Source organism: Carlito syrichta, unplaced genomic scaffold (genome assembly GCF_000164805.1).
Source record: "Carlito syrichta isolate Samal-C Ts95f unplaced genomic scaffold, Tarsius_syrichta-2.0.1 Scaffold314869, whole genome shotgun sequence".
NCBI classification, from domain to species: Eukaryota; Metazoa; Chordata; class Mammalia; order Primates; family Tarsiidae; genus Carlito; species Carlito syrichta.
Window position 1 is genome coordinate 172,252 of NW_007258965.1, and position 25,357 is coordinate 197,608.

General features: G+C 51.1%; 2 protein-coding genes across 6 annotated transcripts in view; both read right to left on the reverse strand.

Moving 5' to 3' along the window:
- Positions 1 to 3,947: 3,947 nt before the first annotated feature.
- Positions 3,948 to 11,838, reverse strand: KLK5 (kallikrein related peptidase 5). The gene is made up of 5 exons (XM_008072148.2): positions 11,766 to 11,838; positions 9,529 to 9,805; positions 6,511 to 6,767; positions 6,292 to 6,425; positions 3,948 to 4,109 (listed from the first exon to the last, which is right to left on the reverse strand). Exons 1-5 carry the CDS (start codon positions 11,836 to 11,838, stop codon positions 3,954 to 3,956), a joined length of 897 nt encoding a protein of 298 aa, XP_008070339.1. The 3' UTR covers positions 3,948 to 3,953.
- Positions 11,839 to 18,912: 7,074 nt separating this feature from the next.
- The window catches only part of KLK6 (kallikrein related peptidase 6), an 8,818-nt gene continuing 2,373 nt past the window's right edge, over positions 18,913 to 25,357 (reverse strand). For 2 of the 5 annotated variants that reach the window (XM_008072150.1, XM_008072149.1), the window contains exons 4-7: positions 24,613 to 24,799; positions 22,003 to 22,250; positions 20,702 to 20,838; positions 18,913 to 19,193 (exon numbers count right to left, since the gene is read on the reverse strand). In XM_008072150.1, coding sequence (XP_008070341.1) covers positions 19,035 to 19,193; positions 20,702 to 20,838; positions 22,003 to 22,250; positions 24,613 to 24,799 — 731 coding nt within the window. In that variant the 3' untranslated portion in view covers positions 18,913 to 19,034. The remainder of the gene's footprint in view (positions 19,194 to 20,701; positions 20,839 to 22,002; positions 22,251 to 24,612; positions 24,800 to 25,357) is intronic. The other 3 variants (XM_008072151.1, XM_021705993.1, XM_021705994.1) reach the window with 2 other exon arrangements.

Genomic DNA, 25,357 nt, shown 5'->3' on the forward strand with positions numbered 1-25,357 from the left:
ACAATAGCAAGAACCTGGAAGCAACCATGCTGCCCATCAAAAGAGGACTGGATTAAAGAATCCTGATTTTAATCAAGGTTTTTTTTTTTTTTTTTTTTGAGTCAGAGTCTGTCACCCAGGCTAGAGTGTGGTGGTACAATGACGCTCACCACAGCCTCGACCTGCTGGGCTCAGGCAGTCTTTCAGCTTCAGCATCCCAATCTGGGATTACAGGTGCAGGCCACCATGTCCAACTCATTTTTTGACTTATAGTAGAGATGAGGTCTCACCCTGTTGGCTCAGGCTGGTCTTGAACCCCTGGGCTCAGGTGATCCTCTCGCCTCTACCTCCCAAAGTGCTGGGATCACAGGCGTGAGCCACTGTGCCTAGCTAATTATTTTTTATTTTATTTTTTATTGTAGAGACAGAGTCTTGCCAAGTTGCCCAGGCTGGTCTCGAACCCCTGAGCTCAGGCGATCCTCCCACCTCACATTCCAAAGTCCTAGGATTACAGGCGTGACCCAGGGCACCCGACATAATCTTATGTGTTTTAAGGGAGGTTCTCAGTATTACCTTGGAAAAATAATCCTGATTGCTTCAAATCAACCATGTCAATCCCTTTTCCCAGTCTGTGATTGGCTTAGGGAGGGAAATGTGGTCCAATTCTGTCCAATAAGAATGAAGGAAATTCTGCGGGCTTGGTTTTTGGGAAAGCCTTATCCTTCTCTAAGGATCCTGAGGTCGATGATCCCACACAAGGCAGAACCAGGAGGAGCAGGAGACATGGGACCGGAGCCCAGCATCCTTTGTCTGGAGCTGCCCATACGGATTCTTGCTGTATGCGGTTAAAACTTGACTTTTTAAGAAAATCTTCTCTTACTCATTGTCAAAAGCAGCTTAACTAGCAGCAATAGTTTGGAATATGTACCCAAGATCACTCCTTAGTTAAAATTCTGCTTTTATCTGGATTTTAAAAATATATATTCCAAGGTGGGTGCAATGGTTTTCACCTGTAATCCCAGTGTTTGGGAGGCTGAAGCCGGAGGACTGCTTGAGTCCAGGAGTTCAAGACCAACCTGTAAAAAATAAATTCAGATTTGAATTATATCTGAACATGTCAGTACTATCTGATCCACACACCCCGGGCACCCCAGCCTTTGTGGAATATCTCCTAACATTGTTGTGAGTCCTTGTAAATGGCTGGGCATGAGGGAGAAGATGATGATGACAGTTGCCATTATAATTGTTTTTTATTCATGTGTTTTTATTGATTGTTTACCCGACAGCCACTTCTCACCCTCTCCTACCTGTTGGGAGGGACTGTACCCCATAAGAGAGATGGTCCAGAAACTCACTTTCCCAGCTTGTCTTGAAGCTGGAGTGTGGGCATTGGGAGCTCTCCAATGAGTGGTCATTGAGGCCCAAAGATAAGTCTGGGAGGGAGGGAGGGAGGGGAGAAAGTCCTGAGGGGAGGAGGGAGTGGATTCAGGAAAAGACTTTTTTCTTAATGAAAAGAGTTCTGCCAGCAGCTTGTCTCCTTCCTGACTTTTGTGGTGGTGTGTGAGGATGTGATGGCCAGGACTGTGGCAGCCATTTTACACCCATGAGATTACAAGCCTGAGGAGAAAGCTGACATGCTTTCTCCCTCTATATGGAATACAAGCTCAAGGAAGGCAGAGTTTGTGTGTGTGTGTGTGTGTGTGTGTGTGTGTGTCTGTGTGTCTGTGTGTGTGTGTGTGTGTGTGTGTGTCTGTTTTGTTTATTTCTCTATCCCAAGTGTCTGTAATATTAGCTGGCTCTCATAGATGCTCATAGCTAAATAAACAGATGGATGGATGGCGGCAGAGATAGAGAAGAAAGATGGCTCCCTAATGACAGCATTTAGTCATCACACCAACCACATTAGTCTTCTCTTTGGGCTTGTTGTTATGTAAAACACTAAGTACTCTTATTACTTACCCAACTTTTTCGTTGGGTGTTTTGCTACTAAGAGAATTCCCTAATGTAATTCCTTTTTTTTTTTGAGTCTGAATCTCACTTTGTCACCCAGACTGGAGTGCAGTGGCATGCTCATGGCCACCGCAGCCTCAACCTGCTGGGCTCAGGCGCTCCCTCTGCTTCAGCCTCCAGAGTAGCTGGGACTACAGACCCAAGCCACCATGCCTGGCTAAATCTTTTTTTTAAATTTAGAGACAAGCTCTCGTCATGTTTCCCAGGTTGATCTTGAACTACTGGGCTCAAGCGATCCTCTTGCCTCGGCCTTCCAAAGTGCTGGGATTACAGGCCTGAGCCACCACGCCCAGCCTCAGAGACGTTTTATTTCTGCTTCTGTGAGGCATTTGTTCAGTGCCCCAGGTGTTCACGGAACTAGTCACTTTTCATCCTGTGGGTCTCAACTCAAGGGCCACCTCGGGGGAACCCTTCATATTAGCGACAGTGGTTGCTGTAAGAAATCACAACAAATTTAGTATCTTAGAACAGCTCGTATTTATTCTCTTACAGTTCTAGAGGTCAGAAATCCAAAATGGTTCTCACAGTGCAGAATTCAAGGTGTCAGACCAGGCACGATGGCTCACCCCCGTAATCAGCACTTTGGGAGGCAAAGGTGGGAGGATTTCTTGGGTCCAGGAGTTCTAGTCTGGACAACATAGGGAGACCTTATCTCTACAAAAAAAATCAATAAAATAAGCTGTTCGTGGTGGTGCGCATCTGTAGTACTAGCTACTCGGGAGGCTGAGGTGGGAGGATTGCCTGAGCCCAGGAGGTCGAGGTTGCAGTGAGCTGTGATCCTGCCACCACACTCCAGCCTGGGTGACAGAGTGAGACTCCAACTGGAAAAAAAATAAAGGTTCCAGGCATCTGGAGATCGTCTGTAGTCTTGGGAACATGGTCCCTCCTCCATCTTCAAAACCAGCTGTGTGGTGTCTTCTAGTCTGTCTTCTGACTCTGACCTTCCAACCTCTCTCTTATAAGGACTCTGTGGCCCTATGCCCCCCACCCCCAGATAAGCCAGGATCATCTCCTCATCTCAAGACCCTTATCTTAATCACACCTGAAAATCCCCTTCCTACTTTAGGTAACATATGCTCGGGTTCCAGGAATCAGGATGAGGACATCTTGGGAGTGGGGGTGTGATGCCACCTCCCACCTCCTCCTTGGCCATCCCATATACAGAGCCTCCCCCCGCCCCAGCATTCCTTCTCTTTCCCGGTGCCCTGCTCTCATTTGATTCCTGTCATTTACATCATTTTTGTTTTTGAGACAGGGTCTTGCTCTGTTACTCAGGCTGGAGTGCAGTGGCTCGATCACGGCTCACCACAGCCTGGACCCCTGGGCTCAGGTGATCCTCCTGCCTCGACCTCCCAATGTGCTGGGCTTACCAGTGTGAGCCACCAGGCCCAGCCATTTACATCATTATTATAGTATGTATTTATGTACCTCTGTATCACTCCTAGAACATGACTCCATGAGGCAGCATTTTTTTTTTTTTGGTCTGTTTTTATCTGTTTTGCCCCATACTGTATCCACTGGTACAAAATAGCTGCTCAATCGATATTTTTGAAGAAGGTGAAATGCGTCTTCTAATAGACCAAACACAGTAGCCCCGAGAGGGGCCACGTCTTGTTCACGGCCACCCGGCGCAGGAAGGAGACACACACAGGGACCACTTCTCGTCAGTCGGTTTATTTTGGGACTGAATTTGGGTCACCGCTGCAGAGACAGGACAGACCCTGGGCTTGAGGACAGAAGGGCTGGGGAGACTGAGAGGCAGCCTCCACACTGGTCATTCCGGGAACTTCCCCCAGAGTTCAGGATCAGTTCACTGTCGGGAAGGGGATCCTGATTCCAGGACACTTGGGGTGGGGCTGGTGAGACTGACGTCCTCAGTGTCTTTGGGAAGATATGGGGTCTGGAAGGAGTGTTGGGGTCCCCACAGGGGGAGAAGGATGCCCGCAGCTGGGTTCTGGGATGACTCATGAATTGGCCTGGATGGTGTCATGGATCCATTTGGTGAACTGACAGAGGTTGGTGTAGACGCCGGGTTTGTTGGGCTGGCCACAGGGGTAATCTCCCCAGGACACCAGTCCCTGCAAGGCGCCATTGCAGATCACGGGGCCCCCAGAATCGCCCTGTCGGGGAGGAAGGGAGGCATGAGAGAGGCAGAGAGATGGCGGGGGTGGGGTGGGCGGAACACAGAGTCCCAGAGACACATAGATGGAAAATGACCAGGACAGCAGGGGACAGACACGCAGAGGTGGAAAGTCCAGAGATGAGGACACGCAGAAAAAGACAGAGATGCAGGCGAAGAGAGAGACAGAGAGGGAGAATGTTACTAATATTTTATCCCAAGTCTAACCTTTATTTTATAAAATGTATTATATTTTAGAGACAGAATCTCACTCTGCCTCCCAGGCTTGAGTGCCATGGCGGGATCATTGCTCACTGTAGCCTTGAATTCCTGGGCTCAAGCGATCCTCCCGCCTCAGCCTCCTGAGTCACTGGGTCTACAAGGCATGCAACACCACACCTGACTAGTTTTTTGTTTTTTTAGAGACAGGGTCTTACTATGTTGTCCAGCCTGGTCTGGAACTCATGGGCTCTATCGATCCTCCTGCCTCAGCCTCCCAAAGTGTTAGGATTACAGGCATGAGCCACTGCACATGGCCTCAGCCTTCTTGTGGTTTAATTTTTCTCGTTTTTTTTGTTCAATATCCCTGTGACTTTCCTTGAGATGCCATTAACTGCTCTGAGCCTTGGCTCTCAGTCTGTCAAATAGGGCTAATAATAATGGTGACATGAGTACATTAGTTGGTGCATCTAACTACTTAAAACACTGTGCAGTGATTAGGTAGCTCTGATAATAATGATAATAATAACCTATCATTATTATACTACTAGTATTAATACTGCTGTGGTTGTTATTATTTCCTGCTTGTAACTTTTAGTGGTCACACCCAGGCCACATGCTGGTATGAAAAAGCACTTTGAGATCTGGAAGAGCAGGACGTAGCCTTGGCTACAGAAAGGGTAAATGGTTTAAAATGCTGCCATTTGAATTAGATGTGCTTTCTCCCCTCCCCCTCCCCCTCATCTTTATACAGTGCACAACCTGTCCAACCATACAAAACAGCCTTGTTCTCTCCCTCTAAACCTGTGCTGTCTAGTACCATAGCTGCTCGCCACAGGTGACTGTTGAACACCTGAAACATGGCTAGTTCAAACTGACAGGTTGCTATCAGTGGCTTTCAGAAACTTAACATGAAAAAATAATGTAAAATAGCTCATTAATAATTGTTTTATATTACTTACCCTTTGAAATGATTGTATTTGAGATACATTAGGTTAAATAAATGATGTTATTACAGTTAACTTCACTTGTTTCTTACTAAAATGTGGTTACTAGAGATTTCTTTTTTTAAGTTAGAGTCTCACTCTGTCGCCCAGGTTGGAGTGCAGTGACATGATCATGGCTCACCATTGCCTTGAACTCCTGGGCTCAGGCGATCCTTCTGCCTCAGCCTCCCAAGTGCTTGGATTATGGGAGCATGCCTTGGGATTTCAGGCATATGCCACCACACTTGGCTAATTTTTTTATTTTTGGTAGAGACAAGGTCTCACTCTGCTGCCCAGGCTGGCCTCAAACTCCTGGGCTCAAGTAATCCTTCCACCTTGGCCTCCCAAAGTGCTGGAGTTACAGGCGTGAGCCACCATGCCCGGCCCTGACCATTTTATTTTATTTTATTTTTAACTTAGAAAGCAGGATTTATTAAAAGGACAGGAAAGCTCCCACTGTGGGAGGAGACCCGAAGGGGTTGCCTGGCCCTGACCATTTTAAATGGCATACTCAACTCATGTTATATTTCTTTTTAAAAAAATATTTATGATGTTTATTTTTTAATTTTTCATTTTTCGAGTTGGAGTCTCACTCTGTCACCCAGACTGGAGTGCCGTGGCACCCTCATGGCCACCGCAGGCTCGACCTGCTGGACTCCAGCGATCCTTCCGCCTCAGCCTTCCAAGTAGCCAGAACTACAGGTGTGCACTACCATGCCTGGTTAATTTTTTTTTTTTTTTTTAGTGTAGAGACGAGGTCTCGCCAAATTGCCCAGGCTGGTCTCTAACCTGCGGGCTCAGACAATTCATTCACCTCGGCCTCCCAAAGTGCTGGGATTACAGGTTACATTATGTTTCTATTCACCTTCCTTTGAGAACAGATGTCCTAACTTTGGTGATTGCTGGACTCTCAGAACCTACCAAAGCTCCTGGTTATGAGTTGGCACTGCTGTAAAGGGAGAGATCTCGGATCCTTACCTGGCAGGAGTCTCTGCCCACCTGGTCGCCGGCACAGAACATGGTGTTATCTATCTGTCCTGGGTAGGCATCCCTGCACCTGTCCTGACTTAGCACGGTGATATTCAGACACTGGAGAGCCTTAGGGAAGTGCACTGTAGAACAAGAACATGGTGAGGGGTGGAGCGAGATGTGGAGGGGCGGAGATGGGCAAGCATCCCGAGGAACCCAGACACTCACCTTTGGGGCTGCTGGTGGTCCCCCAGCCAGACACCAAGCACTTGGTCCCAGCAGAGGGACAACGGGAGGAGATGTTGACAGGTCTGACATCCTGTGTGACGCGGATTTTTCTGTTGAGTTTGATGAGCATGAGGTCGTTGGAGTGGCTGGGGTGGGAGTAGCCAGGGTGCGGGATGGATTTGACCCCTTGGAATGTCTGCTGCCCAGATTCAAACATGGGTGACAGAGACGGGTGGCCAAGACGGACTCTGAAACCCCTGAGGAAGATAGTGCGGGTCACCACCAGTCTGATGCCTGTCCTAGTGTTCATGGCCAGTTCTGACCCCACACCTAGTCCCAGCCCACCAAGTCCCAAACCATACCAGCTGCAGTTAGGTCCTCAGCCCCAGGCCTCTCTCCACCCCCATCACGACTCCAACCCTATTCCCATCCCATCTCTAGCCCTAACCCCAAACCCGACCCTCTCACCACCGAGAAGCCATCAGCACGAGCATCTCAAGCACAAATCCCACCACCGCCAACCCCACCCAAACCTCCGTTCCAGCCCTATCCCTACTCCATTTTCACTTCCACCCCATCCCAGTCATTGTGCACTCCAGTTCTAGAGCCGGCCCTGATTCCATCTCCAATCCAATCATCGATCACCGTCACTTCTAGAGCCAATTCTAACTCCATCATCATCCCAACCATCTCTCACCCCCAAATCTAAAGCCAGCCCTAATTCCATCTCCATCCCTGTCATCACTCGACCCAATTCTAGAGCCAGCCCTAATTCCGTCTTCATCCCAATCATCGCTCAACCCCACTTCTAGAGCCAACCTTAATTCCATCATCATCCCAATCATGGCTCACCCCCAGTTCTGTAGCAAACCTGAATTCCATCTCCATCCCAATCATCCCTCACTCCCACTTCTGGAGCCAGTCCTCATCCTATCTTCATCCCAATCATCCCTCACTCCCACTTCTGGAGCCAACCCTAATTCCATCTCCACTCCAGTTATCACTCACCCCCACTTCTCGAGCCAGCCCCGATTCCACTTCCATCCCCATCATTGCTTACCCTCACGTCTAGAGCAAACTCTAATTCCATCCCCATCCTAATCGCACCTCACCCCCAATTCTAGAGGCAGTTCTAATTCCATCTCCATCCCATTTGTTGCGCATCCCCCTTCTGGAGCCAACTCGAATTCCATCTCCATCCCATTCATCACTCCGCCCCAATTCTAGAGCCAACCTTAATCCCATCACCACCCCAAGCATTGCTCACCCCCAATCCTAGAACAGTTCCTGATTCCATCTCCATCCCAATCATCATTCACCCCCCAGTTCTAGAGCCAACCCTCATTCCATCTCCATCCCAGTCATGGGCACGCCCAGATCTAGAGCCAACCCTGATTCCGTCTTCATCACAGTCATTGTGCACCCCACTTTCTAGAGCCCATTCTAATTCCATCTCCATCCCAGTCACCACTCACCCCCACTTCTAGAGCGATCCCTAATTCCACCTCCATCCCAGTTATCACTCAATCCCAATTCTAGGGCAAATGCTAATTCCCTCTCCATGCTAATCACGCCACCTCAGTCATCACTCAACCCCAATTCTAGAACCAGCCCTCGTTCCATCTCCATCCCAGTCATCACTGGTCCCCACTTCTAGAGCAAAGCCTAATTCCATTCATCACTCACCCCCAATTCTAGAGCCAGCCCTCGTTCCATCTCCATCCCAATCACTGCTCATCCTCATTTCTAGAGCCAACCCTCATTCCGTCTCCATCCCAGTCATCACTGGTTCCCACTTCTAGAGCCAGCCCTAATTGTATCTCCATCCCATGCATCACACATCTCCACTCCTAGAGCCAACCCTCATTCCCTCTCCATTCCCAGTCATCACTTACCCCCAGTTCTAGAGCCAGCCCTAATTCCATCTCCATGCCAACCATTGTACATCCCCACTTCTAGAGCAGACCCTAACTCCATCTCCATCCCAGTCATCACCCACCCTCAGTTCTAGAGCCAACCCTCATTCCATCTCCATCCCAAATCATCAACATACATATGCCCAGCCCCAACCCAATTTTATCCCCAGCCCAAATCCTCTCCCCACCCCTAAATCATAAGCATTTGCAATCTCAATCCCAAACCAGCTGTTTCCGATGATAAATTCAGTCATCTCTGATCCCCTGAACTCATCCCAAGCCTGTCTTCAGCCCCATGTCTATTTCTAATCCCAATCCTGCCCCTGGTCCCCTCCCAGCCACATAGTCATCCCCACCCCTCCCCCAATTTTAAAGCCAATCCTAATCCCACCTCCCCATTCCAGACCATGCAACGTGTATGTTCCTAATCCCAAATCCAGCCCATCCCTAACCCCATCGGCGACCATGACCCTTCCATATCTAAGCCCATCATCCACCACAACCATCCTCCCCCATCTCAACACATCTCCGGCCACAACCCTCCCCCATCCAACCACATCCCCCACACGACCCTTCCCCATCCCACCTCATCCACATCATGACCCTCCCCATTCAACCTCATCCCCATCATAGCCCTCCCCCATCCAGCCCCATCCCCTACCACGACCCTCCCCGTGCAGCCTAATTCCTACAACGATCCTCCCCCCCAACCTCATCTCCCACCATGACCCTCCCCCATCTAACCTTATCCCCACCACGGCCTCCCCCTCCAACCTCATCCCCTACCGTGACCCTCCCCATCTAACCCCATCCCCATCACGGTCCTCCCCCATTTAGCCTCATGCTCTACCACGACCCTCCCCATCCAACCTCACGACCCGCCCCCATCCAACCTCATCCCCATCACGACCCTCCCTCACCCCGTCTCATCCCTTGCCACGACCTCTCTCCAGTCTAACCTCATCCCCACCCCACTCTCCTCAATTCCATCTTTTATCCCATCCCCAATCCACCCCAACCAGCCCGACCCTCACCTCCATGTCTCCCGCACCCGCCTTTCCCCTCTCTCTGTCCCCTGGTCTCGGGGCCCCCACTCACTTACTTCTTCCTGCAGTGGGCGGCCGTGAGCAGCCACTGAGGATGAATCAACACAGACCCGCAGTAGAGCTGGTTGGGCCCCAGCAGCAGCGCGCCCTGCCACGGCTGGGTGTGCTTCTTGCAGTCAGACCCGTTTAGGATGCGGCTGCTGCTGTTGTCGGACCGGCTGCTGTCGTCGGACCGGCTGTCCTCCCGGGCCCCACCTTCGAGGTCCCGGTTGCTCCCAGAGGTTCCGGTGGCAGAGGGGTTGTTGCAGGAAACATCATTTGCAAGCACAGGCTCTGGGGGCAGAAAGAGAGCAGGGAGAGGCTGAGGGGCGGAGCTTGGCGACAGGGGGCGGGGCTTAGACTCAGGGGGCGGAGCTATCTAGAGGGTGTCTGGCCTTGGAAAAGCGCTTATGCCGAGGGGGCGTGGTCGGGGACTTAGAGGCGGGGTCGAGGCTATGGAGGCGGAGCCTTGGAGAGTAAGCGTGGGCCCACTGAGGGCTTCAGGACTCTAACTGTACCTCGCGGGCTCCTTGGATTGGCTAGAACTAAGTGAGTGGGACCAGAGGAGGATGAAATTGGGTCCAGGAGGTTCTGGGACAACCTCAGGGGCAGAGCCGGGGGTATGGGGATGGAGCCTCGGGATGAAGCAGAGACCAGGGCTTTAGGGATGGGACCTGGTCTCAAGAAGTGGGGTCAGGCCTCAGTGAGTGGGGTCAGGGCTGGAGGCAGCACAGCCTGAGATGGAAGAAGGGTTTGGAATCGACTTGAGTAGGGTCAAGGTCAGGGTCGCGTGGTGGGGAGGGCTATCCTTTAAAGAGTCCTGACTTTGGAAGGGGAGGTGGGTTCTAAGCTCTGGGAACTGCCCACAGCACAGGGGGTGGAGCCTGGCAGAAAGGGGCGGGCCTCAGAGGTCCCTCTCTCTGGGCTGGACTCCAGAGAGAAGTCTGGCTTAGGGACGTGGCTGAGGAAAGAGGGCGGGGTCAGAGCTCATGGGCGGAGCTAGGGTTGGAGGAACAGGACCCGGGAAGGGCTCGGCTGGGGGGCCGGTGGAGGGGGAGAGCAGGGCTGGTTTTCTGACTTCTCAGACACAAATGTGCCTCCTGGATCCTCCTGCCAATTCATCCTCTTCCCACACACAGACCTGCAGATACAGAGCCTCCACTCCATCATCATTGCCTGCGCTCATTCACTGAGTCCTAGTCTTGCTGGGGGCCCAGAGAAGTGAAGCCTTGGCGCCACTGACATTCACGGACATATTCCTAGGCCCACACACACAATGCTGCCACAGCCAAGCACATACATGCTCCGCAGACAGGCACCTGTTGCCTCTACAGGTCCAGCTAGTGGTGCAGTCCCATCTCGTGGACCCCACACTCCCCAGGACAGCCTTGCAAGACCTCACACACCCATCCACATTGTCTCAGTGACATGCACGGGTGCTCGTGTATGCACGGATGCAAAGGCTGCCACAGACTTTCCTGGACACAGGCACATTAGCACAGTGACAAGATTATGTTCACTGGACCCCTCCCGTGCCCAGCATGGCAGGTGCAAGTTGGTCACTCAGTATCCACCATCTTGCAGACACCATCTCACAGAGACAGCCATTTCTGCACATGCAGCCCTTCCAGGCAGGGATGAGACCTCCAGCCACACAGCTGCACTGTCACACGCATGGTGGCATTTGCACAGCCTTACAAAAATACTGTCACCACCACACAGAGTCTCAAGCAGTCACATGGTCAAAAATCTCGGCACCCGATATGCGGCACCCAGCCACAATCACACAATCACAAATGGCTATCCGCAATCATACACTGTCCTACATTTTCATGGTGATGACCACTTTTGTTCCACACCATCGGATGACACAGGGACAGGAACCCCAGGAACTTGCAATCCTACACAAAGTCAGACAACCTGTCACGGCCAAACACAGAGTAAACATCCCCAGTGCCAAACACATTCACCCACATAGTTGGGAACCACACACAGTCTTAAGTGCGCACACACCCAGTCACACAATCACACACTCCGCCTTGAAAGGACAGGTCCACCTGGCACACACGGTCCCTCGATAATGGGACCGTGGAAGTCACACAAACATATAGGCAAACACACAACCACAAATACAGACACAGGCTCACATTCACGCAGTCCTGGGGTCGTATTCAGTCTCAGATGGTACACCAGGGGACAGGAACTCCAGTGCCACATAGACAGTCCCTCCCCCACATACAGGGGTTCTGGTTACCTGTGATGCCCAGAAGCAAGGCTGTGATCAGAGCTGGGAGCATCCACATCCAAGGGGTTCCTGCTGTTGTCATCGCTGCTGTACCTGGTTGGGAGGCAGGCGTCGGGGTGGGGAGGCCCAGGCCCTTCTGGGAGCCCTTAGCCACTTCCCCTGCCTCCCCCACCTCATTCCCCTTGAGAGTGATCACAAGGATGTTGCTGAGTTGAGACTCTGGTGGTACAGAGTGCAGAGGAGAGCCTAGCAGCTCCAGTTGGGGGAAGAGGGACAGCTCCAGACCCACTTCTCCCTCCCCACCTGCTGAGCCCCCCTCCCTGACCTCACCTGCCTCGTCCTTGGGGTAGGGGGTCAGGGACCTGCTCCCAGCTCAGCTGCCGACCTCTCAGGCCTGTGCCTTCCTGCCGCCTCCTCCTGGGCTCCAGTTCTGGGCACCGGGCCTGGGTTATAACCACCCACTGCTCCCTGGGGCACATTCCCAGGAAGTGAGGTGCCCTGTCGGGCCTTGGCAATCACTCCTCCCGCTCCCCCAGCCTCCACCCCCAGAGCACCCCCCACCCAGTTCTGAATGCCACGCCCTCCCTCCCTGGCCCAGAGGATGGGGAGGGGTCTCTGGAAGTCAGGCCAGGCCCACCTCTGCCTCCCCTGGCCTCCGGAATCTGGCTTCTCACCAGCTCTGGGTCGCTCCTTTTGGTGCTGGGATTTATTTATCTCTTCCTTCCTTCCTTCTTTCCTTCCTTCCTTCCTTCTTGTGCAGTTTTCTGATTCCACCTCTCTCTGTGTCCGTCTTCTCTCCTCTTTCCATCTTTGTCTCTGTGGTACCCGCCCAGTCTTCTGAGTCTCAGCATCTGGTCCCCACTTCATGCTTGTCTGTCTGTCTGTCTCTCTCTCTTTCTGTCTCTGTCTGTCTGTCGGTGTCTTTCTCTATGTCTTTTACAGCTTCTGAGTATCTGTCTCTCTGTGTCACTGTCTCTGCCTTGGGACCCCTGTTTCTCTCATGTCACTGTCTCTCTGTTCCTCCCTTTCTATGTCTGTTATTTTCTTTTTTTGGTGATTCTGAATGATTCATTTGTCAAATATGCCTTTAATTTTCTTTTACTTCACCTCTGCTTTCTTGTTTACAGTTTTTTTTTTTTTAGGTATAACAGGTTCAATCAACTGAGCATATTTACAGTGTATAATCTCATGACTTTTGACACATGTCAAACTCTCACCATAATCAAGATAATGGACATAGCTGTCACCCCCAAGACTGTCCTCCTGCCCCTTGTGCGTGTCTGGAATTCTCTGTTGATCTCTGTCCTTACAATCTGTGTCTCTCTTTGCATCTCTCCCTATCTTAGCCCCCTCTTTTTTCTGATTTTTCTCAGCCTCTCTGTGTTTTTTGGGTCTGTTTTATTCTGTCCCTTTCTTCCTGTCTCTCTGGCTCTGTCTGTCTCTCTGTCTCTGTCTCTGTCTCTCTCTTTCTGTCTCTGACTATCTGTCTCTTTGTGTTTTTCTCTCTGTCTTTTATAGCTTCTGAGTATCTGTCTTTCTGTCTCTTTTTCTGTTTCTTGCTGGCTCTGAGTACCTGTCTCTCTGTATTTCTGTCTCTCTGTGCCTCTTTGTCTCTGTCTCCCTCTGGCTCTGAGTATCTGCCTCTCTGTCTTTCTGTCTGTCTCTCTGTGTCTGTGTCTGTGTCTCTCTGTGTCTTTGTTTCTCTATCTGCCTCTCTCTGGCTCTGAGTATCTGTCTCTCTGTCTCCCTCTCCCTGCACGTTGCAAAGGACGCCTCCTCCTCTTCTCCCACCCTCTCCCTGGGTCCAGGCCACAAAGCAGAAAGAAGCAGGGATCCAGCCTGGGTACCCACAGGTGCCATGGACTGGTTGGTGCAGCAGGCGTGGGCGAGAGCTGGGCAGGGCCTCCTGTTGATGGGAAAAGAGGTCAAGTGGCCAGGATGGGTGGGTGGCTCCTGGCCTTTTGGGAAATGGGCGTTAGGTGGGGGAACCCGAAAGGCGGCTTTTCCCTCCTTAGCGCTGGGTTACCCGAGACTGCCTCCCTGGTGTCCTTTAGTGCCGGCTCTTCTGTTTGTCCCTGGCTCTCTCCATCTGTCTTCAACTGTGTCACCAGTCTCTGTCCTCACTAGGAGGTCAGAGCCAAACATGGATCTGCAGCATGCCACACTCAGACCTGCCCGTGCACACAGTGACTGGGATGCCAACTCTCGTTCCTTGAGGGCAAGAACTGGGCCTTCCTGCTCACATCTGTAATTCATACTTGTTCAGTGGAGGTTACAGAGTCCTGGAGGCTGGCTTCAGTGCACAGGGAAAAACAACCCCACCCCCCCAAAAAAAACCAACGAAACATCACAAATCTGAAGGTTGATTTTTCTTTTGGGAATTAATGTTTTGTGCATTCAAATGACTTCTAAGTTCAGCTTACAATCATTTTTATTCTAGTCATATCTTAATGGTCACATTAGTGGAGTCTTTATAATGTTTGGTCCTTTTTACAAACTGAGTTAAATGCCTTCAAACATTTTGTTTTTTAATAGATTTTTTTGGGGGGGTAGAGACAGGGTCCTACTCTGTCACCCAGGTTGGAGTGTAGTGGTGTAATCGTACCCCCCTATAGCCTCAAACTCCTAGGCTTAGGTGATCCTCCCACCTCAGCCTCCTGAATAGCTGGGACTACAGGCACACACCACCACACCCAGCTAATTTTTTTTTTTTTGTATTTTTTATAGAGATGGGGGCGGGCACACTATGTTGCCCAGGCTGGTCTTGAACTTCTGGCTTCAAGAGATCCTTTTGCCTCAGCCTCCTGAAATGCTGGGATTACAGGTGTGAACCAGTGCACTTGGTCTTTCTTTGATTTTTTGAGTCAGGATCTCACTCTGTCTCCCAAGCTGGAGTGCAGTGGCATGAACATGGCTTACTGCAGCTTCAACCTCTTGGGCTCAGGTGATCCACCCCCCTCAATCTCCAGAGTAGCTAGGACTGAAGGCACGCCATTATGCCCGGCTAATTTTTAAATTTTTTTTTTTTCGACCTCACTATACTGCCCAAGCTGGTCTCAAACTTCTGGACTCAACCAACCCTCTTGCCTTGGCCTCCCAAAGTGCTGGGATTATAAGTGTGAGCCACAGCTCCCGGTCTCCTTCAATCATTTAAACTACATTTCTTTTTTTTTTTTTTTTTTGGAGTTGGAGTCTCACTCTGTCACTCAAACTGGAGTGCAGAGGCCGCTCCCGGCCACCGCAGCCTCGACCTGCTGGGCTCCGGCAATCCTTCCGCCTCAGCCTTCCGAGTAGCCGGAATTACAAGCATGCGCTACCACGTCCGGCTGATTTTTTATTTATTGTAGAGATGAGGTCTCGCTGCCCAAGTGGGTCTTGAACCCGCGGGCTCAGGCAATCCACTCACCTCAGCCTCCCAAAGGCACGGGATTACAGGCTGAGCCACCGAGCTCGGCTTAAACTACATTTCTAAAACTAGCACTTTCAGTCTCTTCTGGAAGTCTTTCAGTGTTCAGGCATCATTTCCAAAGCATTTAAGTGAGTTGATACATTTAAGTATGTTACACTTACAAATATGATCAATATTGCATTCTTTCAAATATCCCAATACTGGACAGAAACTTGGTATTGCCCCATCTTGAAAATCACAGATTAATTACACATTTCAAGTTGAAGTTATAAGGCTGTCCCTATAATGGGTGACATTCTCTTAGACATATAAGCACTTGAAATACCAAAATGTGTAGAGATTCTGCTTTTAAAAAATTTCACACTGCAGGCTGGGCTTTTAAACATTTTTATGCTCGATTCCAAAACAAATCAGAATAACAAGAAGATTTCAGTCCAGAAGAGCAGGTAGGAACCCAAACTGTGGCACCAGCTCCTATCATTAAATCCTGGCTTGGTCACCTACCAGCTGTGAGACTTTGGTCACACCATGGAACCCCTCTGTGCCTCAGTTTCTCTAACTGCAAAATGGGAGCAATAATGATATCCACCTCACAGGCTTGATACAAGAATCAGATGAGTTAGTGTATGCAAAGCACTTAGAATATACCTGGTGTGTGTTAATAAGTATTTTAAAATATTATAAAAGGTCTGGGCCCACATTGATCAACCTTCTCCAGAAGTGACAAATGATAAATAGAGCTGTGAAATTCACCAGGGTCCCAGAGGAACGCAATCAATGACTGTCCAGCCCAAATCATAGTTGACTCATGCCTGTAATCCCAGCACTTTGGGAGGCTGAGGTGAGAGGATTGTTTGAGTCCAGGAGTTCAAGATCAGCCTGAGCAACATAGCGAGACCATGACTCTACAAAAAAATCAAAAGGAGGTCGAGACTGCGGTGAGCCGTGATCGTGCCACTGCATTCCGGTCTGGGCGACAGACTGAGACCTTAACTGAAAAAATGAAATAGATTATTATTGTTGTTATTATTCTTTTATCCATTAAGGAAGACAACAACTTTCTCTCAATGAACCGAAGTTGGTTTTGGTCTGGACAGTCATTGACTGGGTTCCTCCAGGACCCTGGTGAATTTCACGACTCTATTTATCATTTGTCACTTCTGGAGAAGGTTGGTCAATGTGGGCCCAGGCCATTCTAATGGCTTCATATTTCCACCTACTCTCACTGTCAACACTGCTGTGTCATGTCCCCATGATCAAGTGTTGCGTTTCTTTGATTCTTAAGACGAAGATCTTAAGTTCTTTCTTTTTATGTATGCATGTATTTATTTATTGTAGAGACGAGGTCTTGCTATGTTACCCAGGCTGGTCTTAAACTCTTAGACTCAGGCAATCCTCCCGCCTCAGCCTCCCAAAGTACTGGGATTATAAGCATGAGCCCATATTTTTAAAATCTTATTTATTTATTTAATTTGTCGGAGTCTCACTCTGTCGCCCAGGCTGGAGTGCAGTGGCACCCTCACGGCCACTGCAGACTTGATTTGCTGGGCTCAGGCCATCCTTCTGCTTTAGCCTCCCAAGTAGCTGGAACCACAGGCGTATGCCACCATGCCTGGCTAATGTTTTGATTTATTGCAGAGTCCAGGTCTTGCCAAGTTTCCCAGGCTAAAATCGAACCCTTGCGCTCAGGTAATCCTCTTGCCTCTGCCTCCCAAAGTGCTGGGATTACAGGCATGAGCCACCACGCCTGAATTTCTTTCTTTTTAATTTCAATTTTTAATTTTTTTGAGTTGGAGTCTCCCTCTGTCGCCTAGACTGGAGTGCAGTGGCACGTTCCCGGCCACCGCAACCTTGACCCTGCTGGTCTCTGGCGATCCTTCCGCCTCAACCTTCCAAATAACCAGAACTACAGGCATGTGCTACCACGCCTGGCTCATTTTTGATTGATTGTAGAGACAATTAGGTCTCACCAAGTTACCTGGGTGGGTCTCGAACCTGCGGGTTCAGGCAATCCACTTGCCTCGGCCTCCCAAAGTGCTGGGATGACAGGCTGAGCCACTGAGCCCAGCCAATTTTTATTTTTATTTTTTTTAAAGATCTTTCTAGTGCCCAGATCTGACCATGTCATTCCCTTTCTTGAGGTCCAGGTTCAAGTTTGAGTTCTTCTGCCTGACACTCGATGGTATCCTTCTCTGCTGACGACATTTCCAGTCATGTCTCCCACATCTTTCACCTCCAGTCTCAGCCTTGGCAGACCAGGACAATGTGTAGTTGTTCTCACATTCTCTGTCTTTCCCACATGCTGTTCCCTCTCAGGGAATGCTACTCACCAGGATGTCTCTGGATGGTGAGCTCCTGTCCGGTTCCTTCTCCAGCCCTCCCGGCCCCAGTCCCATCTCAGTCTTCATCTTCTTTGCCTGTGCTACTTCCTCTCCAGCTCCAGCCTCCAGTATCTCCCCTCTGGTTCACCCTGCATGTGTTCCCAGGGTTTCTTCTGCTCACAACCCTTCCATGGCTCCACTTCACCCTCAGGAGAAAGCCTCAACCTCTCAGGCTGGAGTCTGAGGCCCTTCGAGACCTGACCCCAGTTCTCCTCTCCCGTCTTACCTCTCGTCACCCTCACTCTCACAAGGTGGTCTCTCCACCCTCTCACCTCTCTGCTGTGGCTGCTATGAGGGGGAGAAAGCCAACTCTGAGGGCTGGAACAGGGTGGAGGTGTCAAGGAGGCATTGTCTTCCCTGGAAGGGAAAACATCAAATGGGGCTGTCAGGGGGAACTGAGAGTGTCTGGGTTTCAGAGAGAGGCAGAGGTGGGATCAAAGCCAAAGGCCCCACTCATAATAAAATTCACTCTTGACCCTGTCTCTGCAAATAAATAAATAAGTAAATACATAAGAAGGGTGTGGTGGGAGGGGCAGGGCCAGGAGTTCCAGCTACTTGGGAGGCTGAAGAAGAAGGATTGCCTAAGCCCAGGAGACTGCAGTGAGCTATGATCACACCACTGTACTCCATCCAGCCTGGGTGACAGAGCGAGATCCTGCCTCAAAACAAAGAAAGACAATTAAATATAAAATGTAATCTTTTTTTGTTTTGTTTTTGAGTTGGGGTCTCACTCTGTCGCCCAGGCTGGAGTGCAATGGCATGCTCATGGCTCAGTGTGGCTTTGGTCCCCTGGGCTCAGGCCATCTTTCTGCCCCAGCCTCTCATATAGCAGGGACTGCAGGTATGTGCCACCACACCTGACTAATATTTTCAACTTTTTTGTAGAGATGTGGTCTTGCTGTGTTGCCCAGGCTGATTCTCGAACTCCTGGGCCCAAGCAATCCTCCTGCCTCGGCCTCCCAAAGTGTTGGGATGACAGGTGTGAGCCACCACACCCAGCCAGAATGTACTCTTTGCTGAGCACATGGCGGACCAGCAGTGCTCTGTGCATTTTGCCTGCTCGACATCTTGACTTCTCCCGACAGCCACTGCCTGATATGGAATACCCAGCTGTAATCCTAATTTGACAGCTGAGACATGTGCACAGTGATGGACGGTCCTGCCCTGGGACGCATGGAGTGAGCGGTGCCTCTCCAGCAAGAAACCAGGCCAGTGGGACAGTCAGGGAGGAGGGAGGCTTGGAAGGGATTGTCCTGTCTTCTCCTAGCGCTGGGGGCAAGACCTTGGCCCAGCGACGCCAGGAGGGACGGGGTGGGGGGATGGGGGTGGGGGTGGTGGTGAGATCAGGGCGCATTTGTGTTTCTGTGTCACTGCCTTTATTAAGCATCAGGGTGAGGTCCGGGCAGCAGGGGAGGGAAGGCAGGTGTTGGTGAGAGACGTTCTGGAGCCAGCCAGTGAGGACGTAGGTCAAGAGCTGGGCGTCGCATGTCAGGATCCTTTGGACTGAATGGTTCTCCTGATCCAGCTGAAGTATCTGCAGACATTAGTGTAGACTCCTGGCTTCTCTTTTGAGCCACAGGGGATGTTACCCCATGAGACAAGGCCACGGAGGCGGTCTCCACACACAAGCGGACCCCCAGAATCACCCTGTGGGGGAGAGAGAAGGTCAGATACAGACAGAAATGGAGAGAGAGAGAGATAGAGAGAGAGAGAGAGAGAGAGAGAGAGAGAGAGAGACAGACAGACAGACAGAGAGAGGAAAGGTAGAGACATTAGAGATGGAGTGAAAGACTCCGGGGGAAGACAGGCAGAGAGACTACACAAGGACACAGACAGAAAAAGATGGAGAGAGACCAGAGGAGACTCACAGACAGACAGCAACACAGAGATAGAAACACTGGTGGGACACTGTAGTTTCAGCACTTTGGGAGGCCAAGGTGGGAGGATTGCTGGAGTCCAGGAGTTTGAGACCAGCTTGGACAACATAGTGACACCTCATCTCTACAAAAAATAAAAAAAAGTTAGCCGGACGTAGCGGCGCATATCTGCAGTCCCAGCTACTTGGGAGGCTGAGACAGAAGGATTGCAGAAGGTTGAGGCTGTGATGAGCTGTCACTGTGCCACTGCACTCCAGCCGGGGCAACACAGTGAGACCCCCAACTCAAGAAAGAGAGCAAGAGAGAGAGAGACAGAGACAGACACAGGAAGAGTCTGGCTGGGGAGAGAGGTGGGGAAGACAGAGACCCAGGGAAAGCCGTGGCTTGTGTTATCCCGATCTGTTCAGAGACATGTTCCTTGGCTGTGTTGGCCTCTCTCCTCTCAACTCTTGCCCTGAGGACAGTCTTGCCTGCTTGCCTTTTCTTTCCTTTAACTTGTTATATATCACTCTCTCTGTCTTCTCCCCCACCCTTGAGTGGTATCTGCATGTCCTTCAACGCATTCAAGTCACTTTGGCATAAAGAGAGACTGGATGGATGGTAGTGGGGGGAGCCCAAATTAAGGGCATTTGGGATGCAGCGCCCCCTGCCCAGCTTAGTCACTTCCAAGCAGGACTCTTGGGGGCTCTGTTTGAGGAAGGATGGTCCCCTTACCGTCTAACCCCCATCTGTCTCCTTTCTGTGTCTCTCTGATTCTTTTTTTGGAGTCTCACTCTGCTGTCCAGGCTGGAGTGCAGTGGCATGATCATGGCTCACTGCAGCCTTGACTTGAACCCAGGCGCTCCTTCTACCTCAGTCTCCCAAGTAGCTGGGATTACAGGCACACGCTACCATGCATGGTTGATTTTTAAAATGTTTTTTAGAGAGATGAGGTCTCGCTATGTGGCCCGGGCTGGTCTCGGACCCCTGGGCCCAAACGATCCTCCCACCTCAGCCTCCCAAAGTGCTGAGATGACAGGCATGAGCCACTGCTCCCAGCCCCTGTCCGATTCTCGATCTCTCCATCTCCACCCTCATCTCTGCTGTCCCCGTCTCTGCCGGCTGTGTCTTTATATCCCTGCATGTCCCTGGCGGTGTTTCTGTGTGTGGGACTGAGTCACTCTCCCCTTTCCTGCCTCTGGTTTCCCCCAGCCCGTCTCTGTCTTCCTGTCTCTGGCTGTGGTTTTGTGCCTCTGTCCTGCCTCTGGCCGTGTGACCCGCAGGACCCAGTGGCCTCACCTGGCAGGAATCCTTCCCGTGTTTCTCATCTCCGGCACACACCATGTTCTGGGTGATTTGGCCGGGGTAGGCGAGCTCACATTTCTCACGGGGCACGAGGTGGACGCGAGCACACTGGATGGTGTCAGGGAAGATACCTGCCGGAGAGAGATGGGCCAGGCTCACCCTGGTGCTTCCCATCCTCCAACCCCTAAAGCCATCCCCTCTTGATCCTTATTTTCCATTGGCTCCCCTCTTCCTGTTTGTCTCATCCGCTGAACCCATGTCCAACGACCTGTCTCCTGATTGGTCCCTCTTTCCGTCATTCTTCCCTCTCATTGGCCCATCTTCCTCATTAATCGTCTCTTCTCCATGAGTCCTCATTTCCTATTGGTCTTCCCTTTCTCTTAGGCCCTCCCTCCACTTGTCCCTCTTCCACTGGTCCCGCCTTCTTCAGTAGTTCTAGTCGACCTTTAGTCCTTTCTTTATTGTATCCCTCCTGCTCATTAGTCCATCCTTCATTAGACACTTCTTGCCCATTGCTTCATCCTGATTAGTCACCTCTTGGCCAGTGGTCTTTTCCTGATTGGCCCTGTCCTCCCACATTGACTCTCCCTTCTGGCTCTTCATTCATTTAATCTCCCTTCCTATTGGCCCTTCCTTTCATCCAACAATTCGCCTCCCTCATTGGTCCTTTTCTAACTGGCCCCACCTTCCTCCATTGCCTCTCCCTTCCTATTGGCTCTTCAGCCAATGGTCCACCTTTTTGATTGGCCCTTCACTCACAGACCCACCTTTAATGGTTCCTGCTGATCTATTGGACTTATTTCTTCCTCTAGTGACTCCTCTTGACCCTTTCCCACTTGGTCCCTCTCCCATGAACTCCACCCCATTTGCTCTCTCAATTCACGTCCTTCACTTGGCTCTTCTGCTTTACTGATCTCTCTTCTTCCATTCGGTCCTCCGCCATTATCGCTTCTTGCGCATCACTGCATCCTGATCGGTTCTCTTTGTCCACTGGCCTCCTTCCTGACCAGAACCTCCCCACTGACTTTCCCTCCTCATTGACCCTTCGCCTCATGGCCCGGCTCCTTCATGCCATTCACCACTGGCCAGCTTTCTCCATTGGCTGTTCACTCATCGGCCCAACTCCCAGATGTTCCCTCCCTCCCCGTTGACCTCTCCTTCACTGAGATACTACCCCATCGGTCCTCACCTTCAGCCCATCTTCCATGGCCCATCACCCGTCGTCCCACCCTTCATCCTCGGGCTCACCTCCCTCTTCGCCCCTAGCCTCCTCCCACCAGCCTCCCGCTACTGACCGTCTGCTGTCTTGCCCCAGCCCAGGATGTGGCAGCTGGTGTGGCTAGCTGAGCAGTCCCTCTCCAGGGGAAGGGGCTGGATGTGTTCAGATAATCTGGCTGGGCGTGCCAGGTGCAAGAGCATGATGTCCTGATCGTGGGTGGCAGGATCGTAGCCAGGGTGGGTCACAGCCTGAACAACAGAGCTCTGCTCCTGAAAGCTCTCCCTTTGCCGAAGGTTGTGCTTCCCCAAGTATACCTGAAGATTCCTGAGAAGGAGGAGGGCTGGGTCTTACCTGGAGGCCCCAACTCAGTGAGTATCAATTCCACCCTTTCTGAATAACCTTGGAAGACCTCTCCTTTCCTTTCCTCCCTCCCTTCCTTTCTCTCTCTTCCTTCTTTCCTTCCTCTTATCTGGAGCCCCAGTTCAGCAAATGCCAATTCCACCCTTTCTAAATAAAATATTCTATCCCCCCCTCTCTCCCTTGCCCCCCCCTTCTTTCTTTTCTTTTCCTGCAGTGGGCAGCCGTGAGGACCCACTCACGGTGGATGAGGACTCTCCCGCAGAGCAAGTGGCCCATGGTGTAGAGGGCGGCTTAGTAGGGGTGAGACTTCTGCTCACAGGACTTGCCCTGCACCACCTTGTTCTGTTCCTCAGCCTAGGCTGACAGGAGAGGGTCTGAGTCAGAGAGTAGGCCTGGAGACACCAGGCACATCCCCGCAGAGAGTCCCAGCCAAGAGCTTCTCCAGTCCCACCCCTAAACGTTCCCCAGACCTGCCATTTCTTTCTTTCTTTCTTTCTTTCTTTCTTTCTTTCTTTCTTTCTTTCTTTCTCTCTCTCTCTCTCTCTCTCTCTCTCTCTCTCTCTCTCTCTCTCTTTCTCTCTCTTTCTCTCTCTCTCTTTCTTTCTTCCCTTCCCTTCTCCTTCCTTCTTTCTCTCTCTTTCTCAAGTTGGTCTCATCCTATTGCTCAGGCTGGAGTGCAGTGTCATGATCACAGCTCACCATAGCCTTAACCTCCTGGGCTCAGGTGATCCTTCTGCCTCAGCCTCCTGAGTAACTGGAACTACAGGTGCACACCACCACATCCAGCATCCAGCTGCTTTTTTTTTTTCTTTTTGAGAGACGATGTCTCACTATGTTGCACAAGCTGGTTTTGAACTCCTGGCTCAAGCAGTCCTTCTTAGCCTTCCAAAATGCTGGGATTACAGGTGGGAGCCACCACACCCAGCCTCAGTCCCAAGGCTTTCAATACTCCCTATTTGCTGATGACACCTTCATTTACCTCCAGCTCTGTCCTCTCCTCTTAGCTCCAGAGGCCTCCCTGTTGGGACATCTCCCACGAATCTCAAACTCACCAAGGAGAAAATGAAATGTCAGATGCTCCCTGCCCCATGCCTAGCCTGTTTTCTCTTTCTTTCTTCCCTGACTCAGAAAGAGATATGACAAAACATCCAGTTATTCAGGGTGAACACCTAGAGGTCAGGCCTTCTTCCTCCCTTTCCCTCCTGTTCCTCATTGCCAAGTCCTGTTGAGACAGATTTTTTTTTAAAAGTAAGAGTCTCACTCTGTCACCCAGGCTGGAGTGCAGTGGCACGATCACGACTCACTGCAGCCTCAACCTCCTGGGCTCAGGCAATCCTTCTGCCTCAGCCTCCCAGTAGTTTTAGCTGGGACTACAAGAGTGCATCACCATGCCCAACTAATGTTTTGGAGAGATGAAGTCTCAGTATGTTGCTCGGGCTAGTCTTGAACTCCTGGGGTCAAGCAACCCTCCTGCCTTGGCCTCCCAAAGTGCTGGGATTACAAGTGTGAGTCACTGCACATGGCTGAGACCCAGTCTCAAATACCTCCCAAGGTGTTCAACATCCCTCCATCCCCACTGCCACCACCTGGTCCAGGTCACCCTCCTATGTCACCAAAGGAAGGACATCAACAGCCCCCAAGTGGTCCTCCCTTCCTCTTCTCTTGCCCAGTCTACTTTCCATGTGGCAGCCAGGGTGCTGTGAAAAATACAAGTCAGATCATGCTGCTTCCCTGATCAAGATGGCCCTGTGGCTTCCTCCTGCACTTAGAATTAAACCCAAAGGCCCCCATCATGCCCTTCTGATTCTCCCATCAGAAGGTAAGTCCGGCCAGGCGCGGTGGCTCACGCCTATAATCCCAGCACTTTGGGAGGCCAAGGTGGGAGGATTGCTTGAGGCTCAGAGTTCAAAACCAGCCTGGGCAACATAGCAAGACCTCATCACTACAAAAATGAAAATATTCACTAGGCGTCATGGGCACATGCCTGTAGTTTCAGCTATTCTGGAGGCTGAGACAAGAGAATTGCCTGAGCCCAGGAGGTCGAGGCTGCAGTTAGCCATTGTTGTGCCACTGCACTCCAGCCTGAGCCATAGAGTGAGACCCCAACTCAAAAAAAAAAAGACAGTCATTTTGCTTAAAAAAAAAAATCACTACATGCAGAGGTCTGGCGCCTGTTTAGAACTTGATTAAACTTTGCTCAAATGAGCCTGGTGGCCAGCAGGCCTCAAGCTGGGATGGGGGGGTGATGTATGTGTCACCACCTGCCTGACATCTACAAGACACCTCGCGCCCTCCCATGTCCACTCCTTGTGCCCGGGAGACTCACTGTTTCCTGCAGTGGGCAGCGGTGAGGACCCATTCGCGGTGGATGAGGACTCCGCCACAGAGCAAGTGGCCCGCGGTGTAGAGGGCAGCTTGGTAGGGGTGAGAATTCTCACAGGGTTCGCCCTGCACCACCTTGTTCTGCTCCTGGGCCCAGGCTGACAGGAGAGGGTCCGAGTCAGAGAGTAGACCTGGAGACACCAGGCATATCCCCCACGGAGACCCCCAGTCAGGAGCCTCTCCAGTCCCACCCCCAGATGTTCCCTGGACCCACCGGGAGCCTGACTCACTCCCCAGCCTTTCCAGAGTTTTTTTTTTTTTTTAGTTGGGTTCTCACTCTGTTGCCTAGGCCGGAGTGCAGTGACACAATCACAGCTCACTGCAGCCTTGACCTCCTGGACTTAGGTGATCCTTCCACCTGAGCCTCCCAAGTAGCCAGGACTTTAGGCGCACAACCACCATGCCCATCAAATTTTTTTGATTTTTTTTTTTTTGTAGAGACAAGGTCTCACCAAGTTGCTCAGGCTGGTCTCAAACTCCTGGACTCAAGAAATCCTCACACCTCGGCTTCCCATAGTGCTGGGATTACAGACGTGAGCCATGGCACCTGGCCTCTCCCCAATTTTCAAACTTATTTTCTTCCTTTTCTCCACCTAGATCATCCCTAAGACCAACCCCAGCCCTAAACTCTACCTACCAACCTACCTCCCACCACCTTCCCCATACCTATTTTTTTTTTTTTTTGAGTT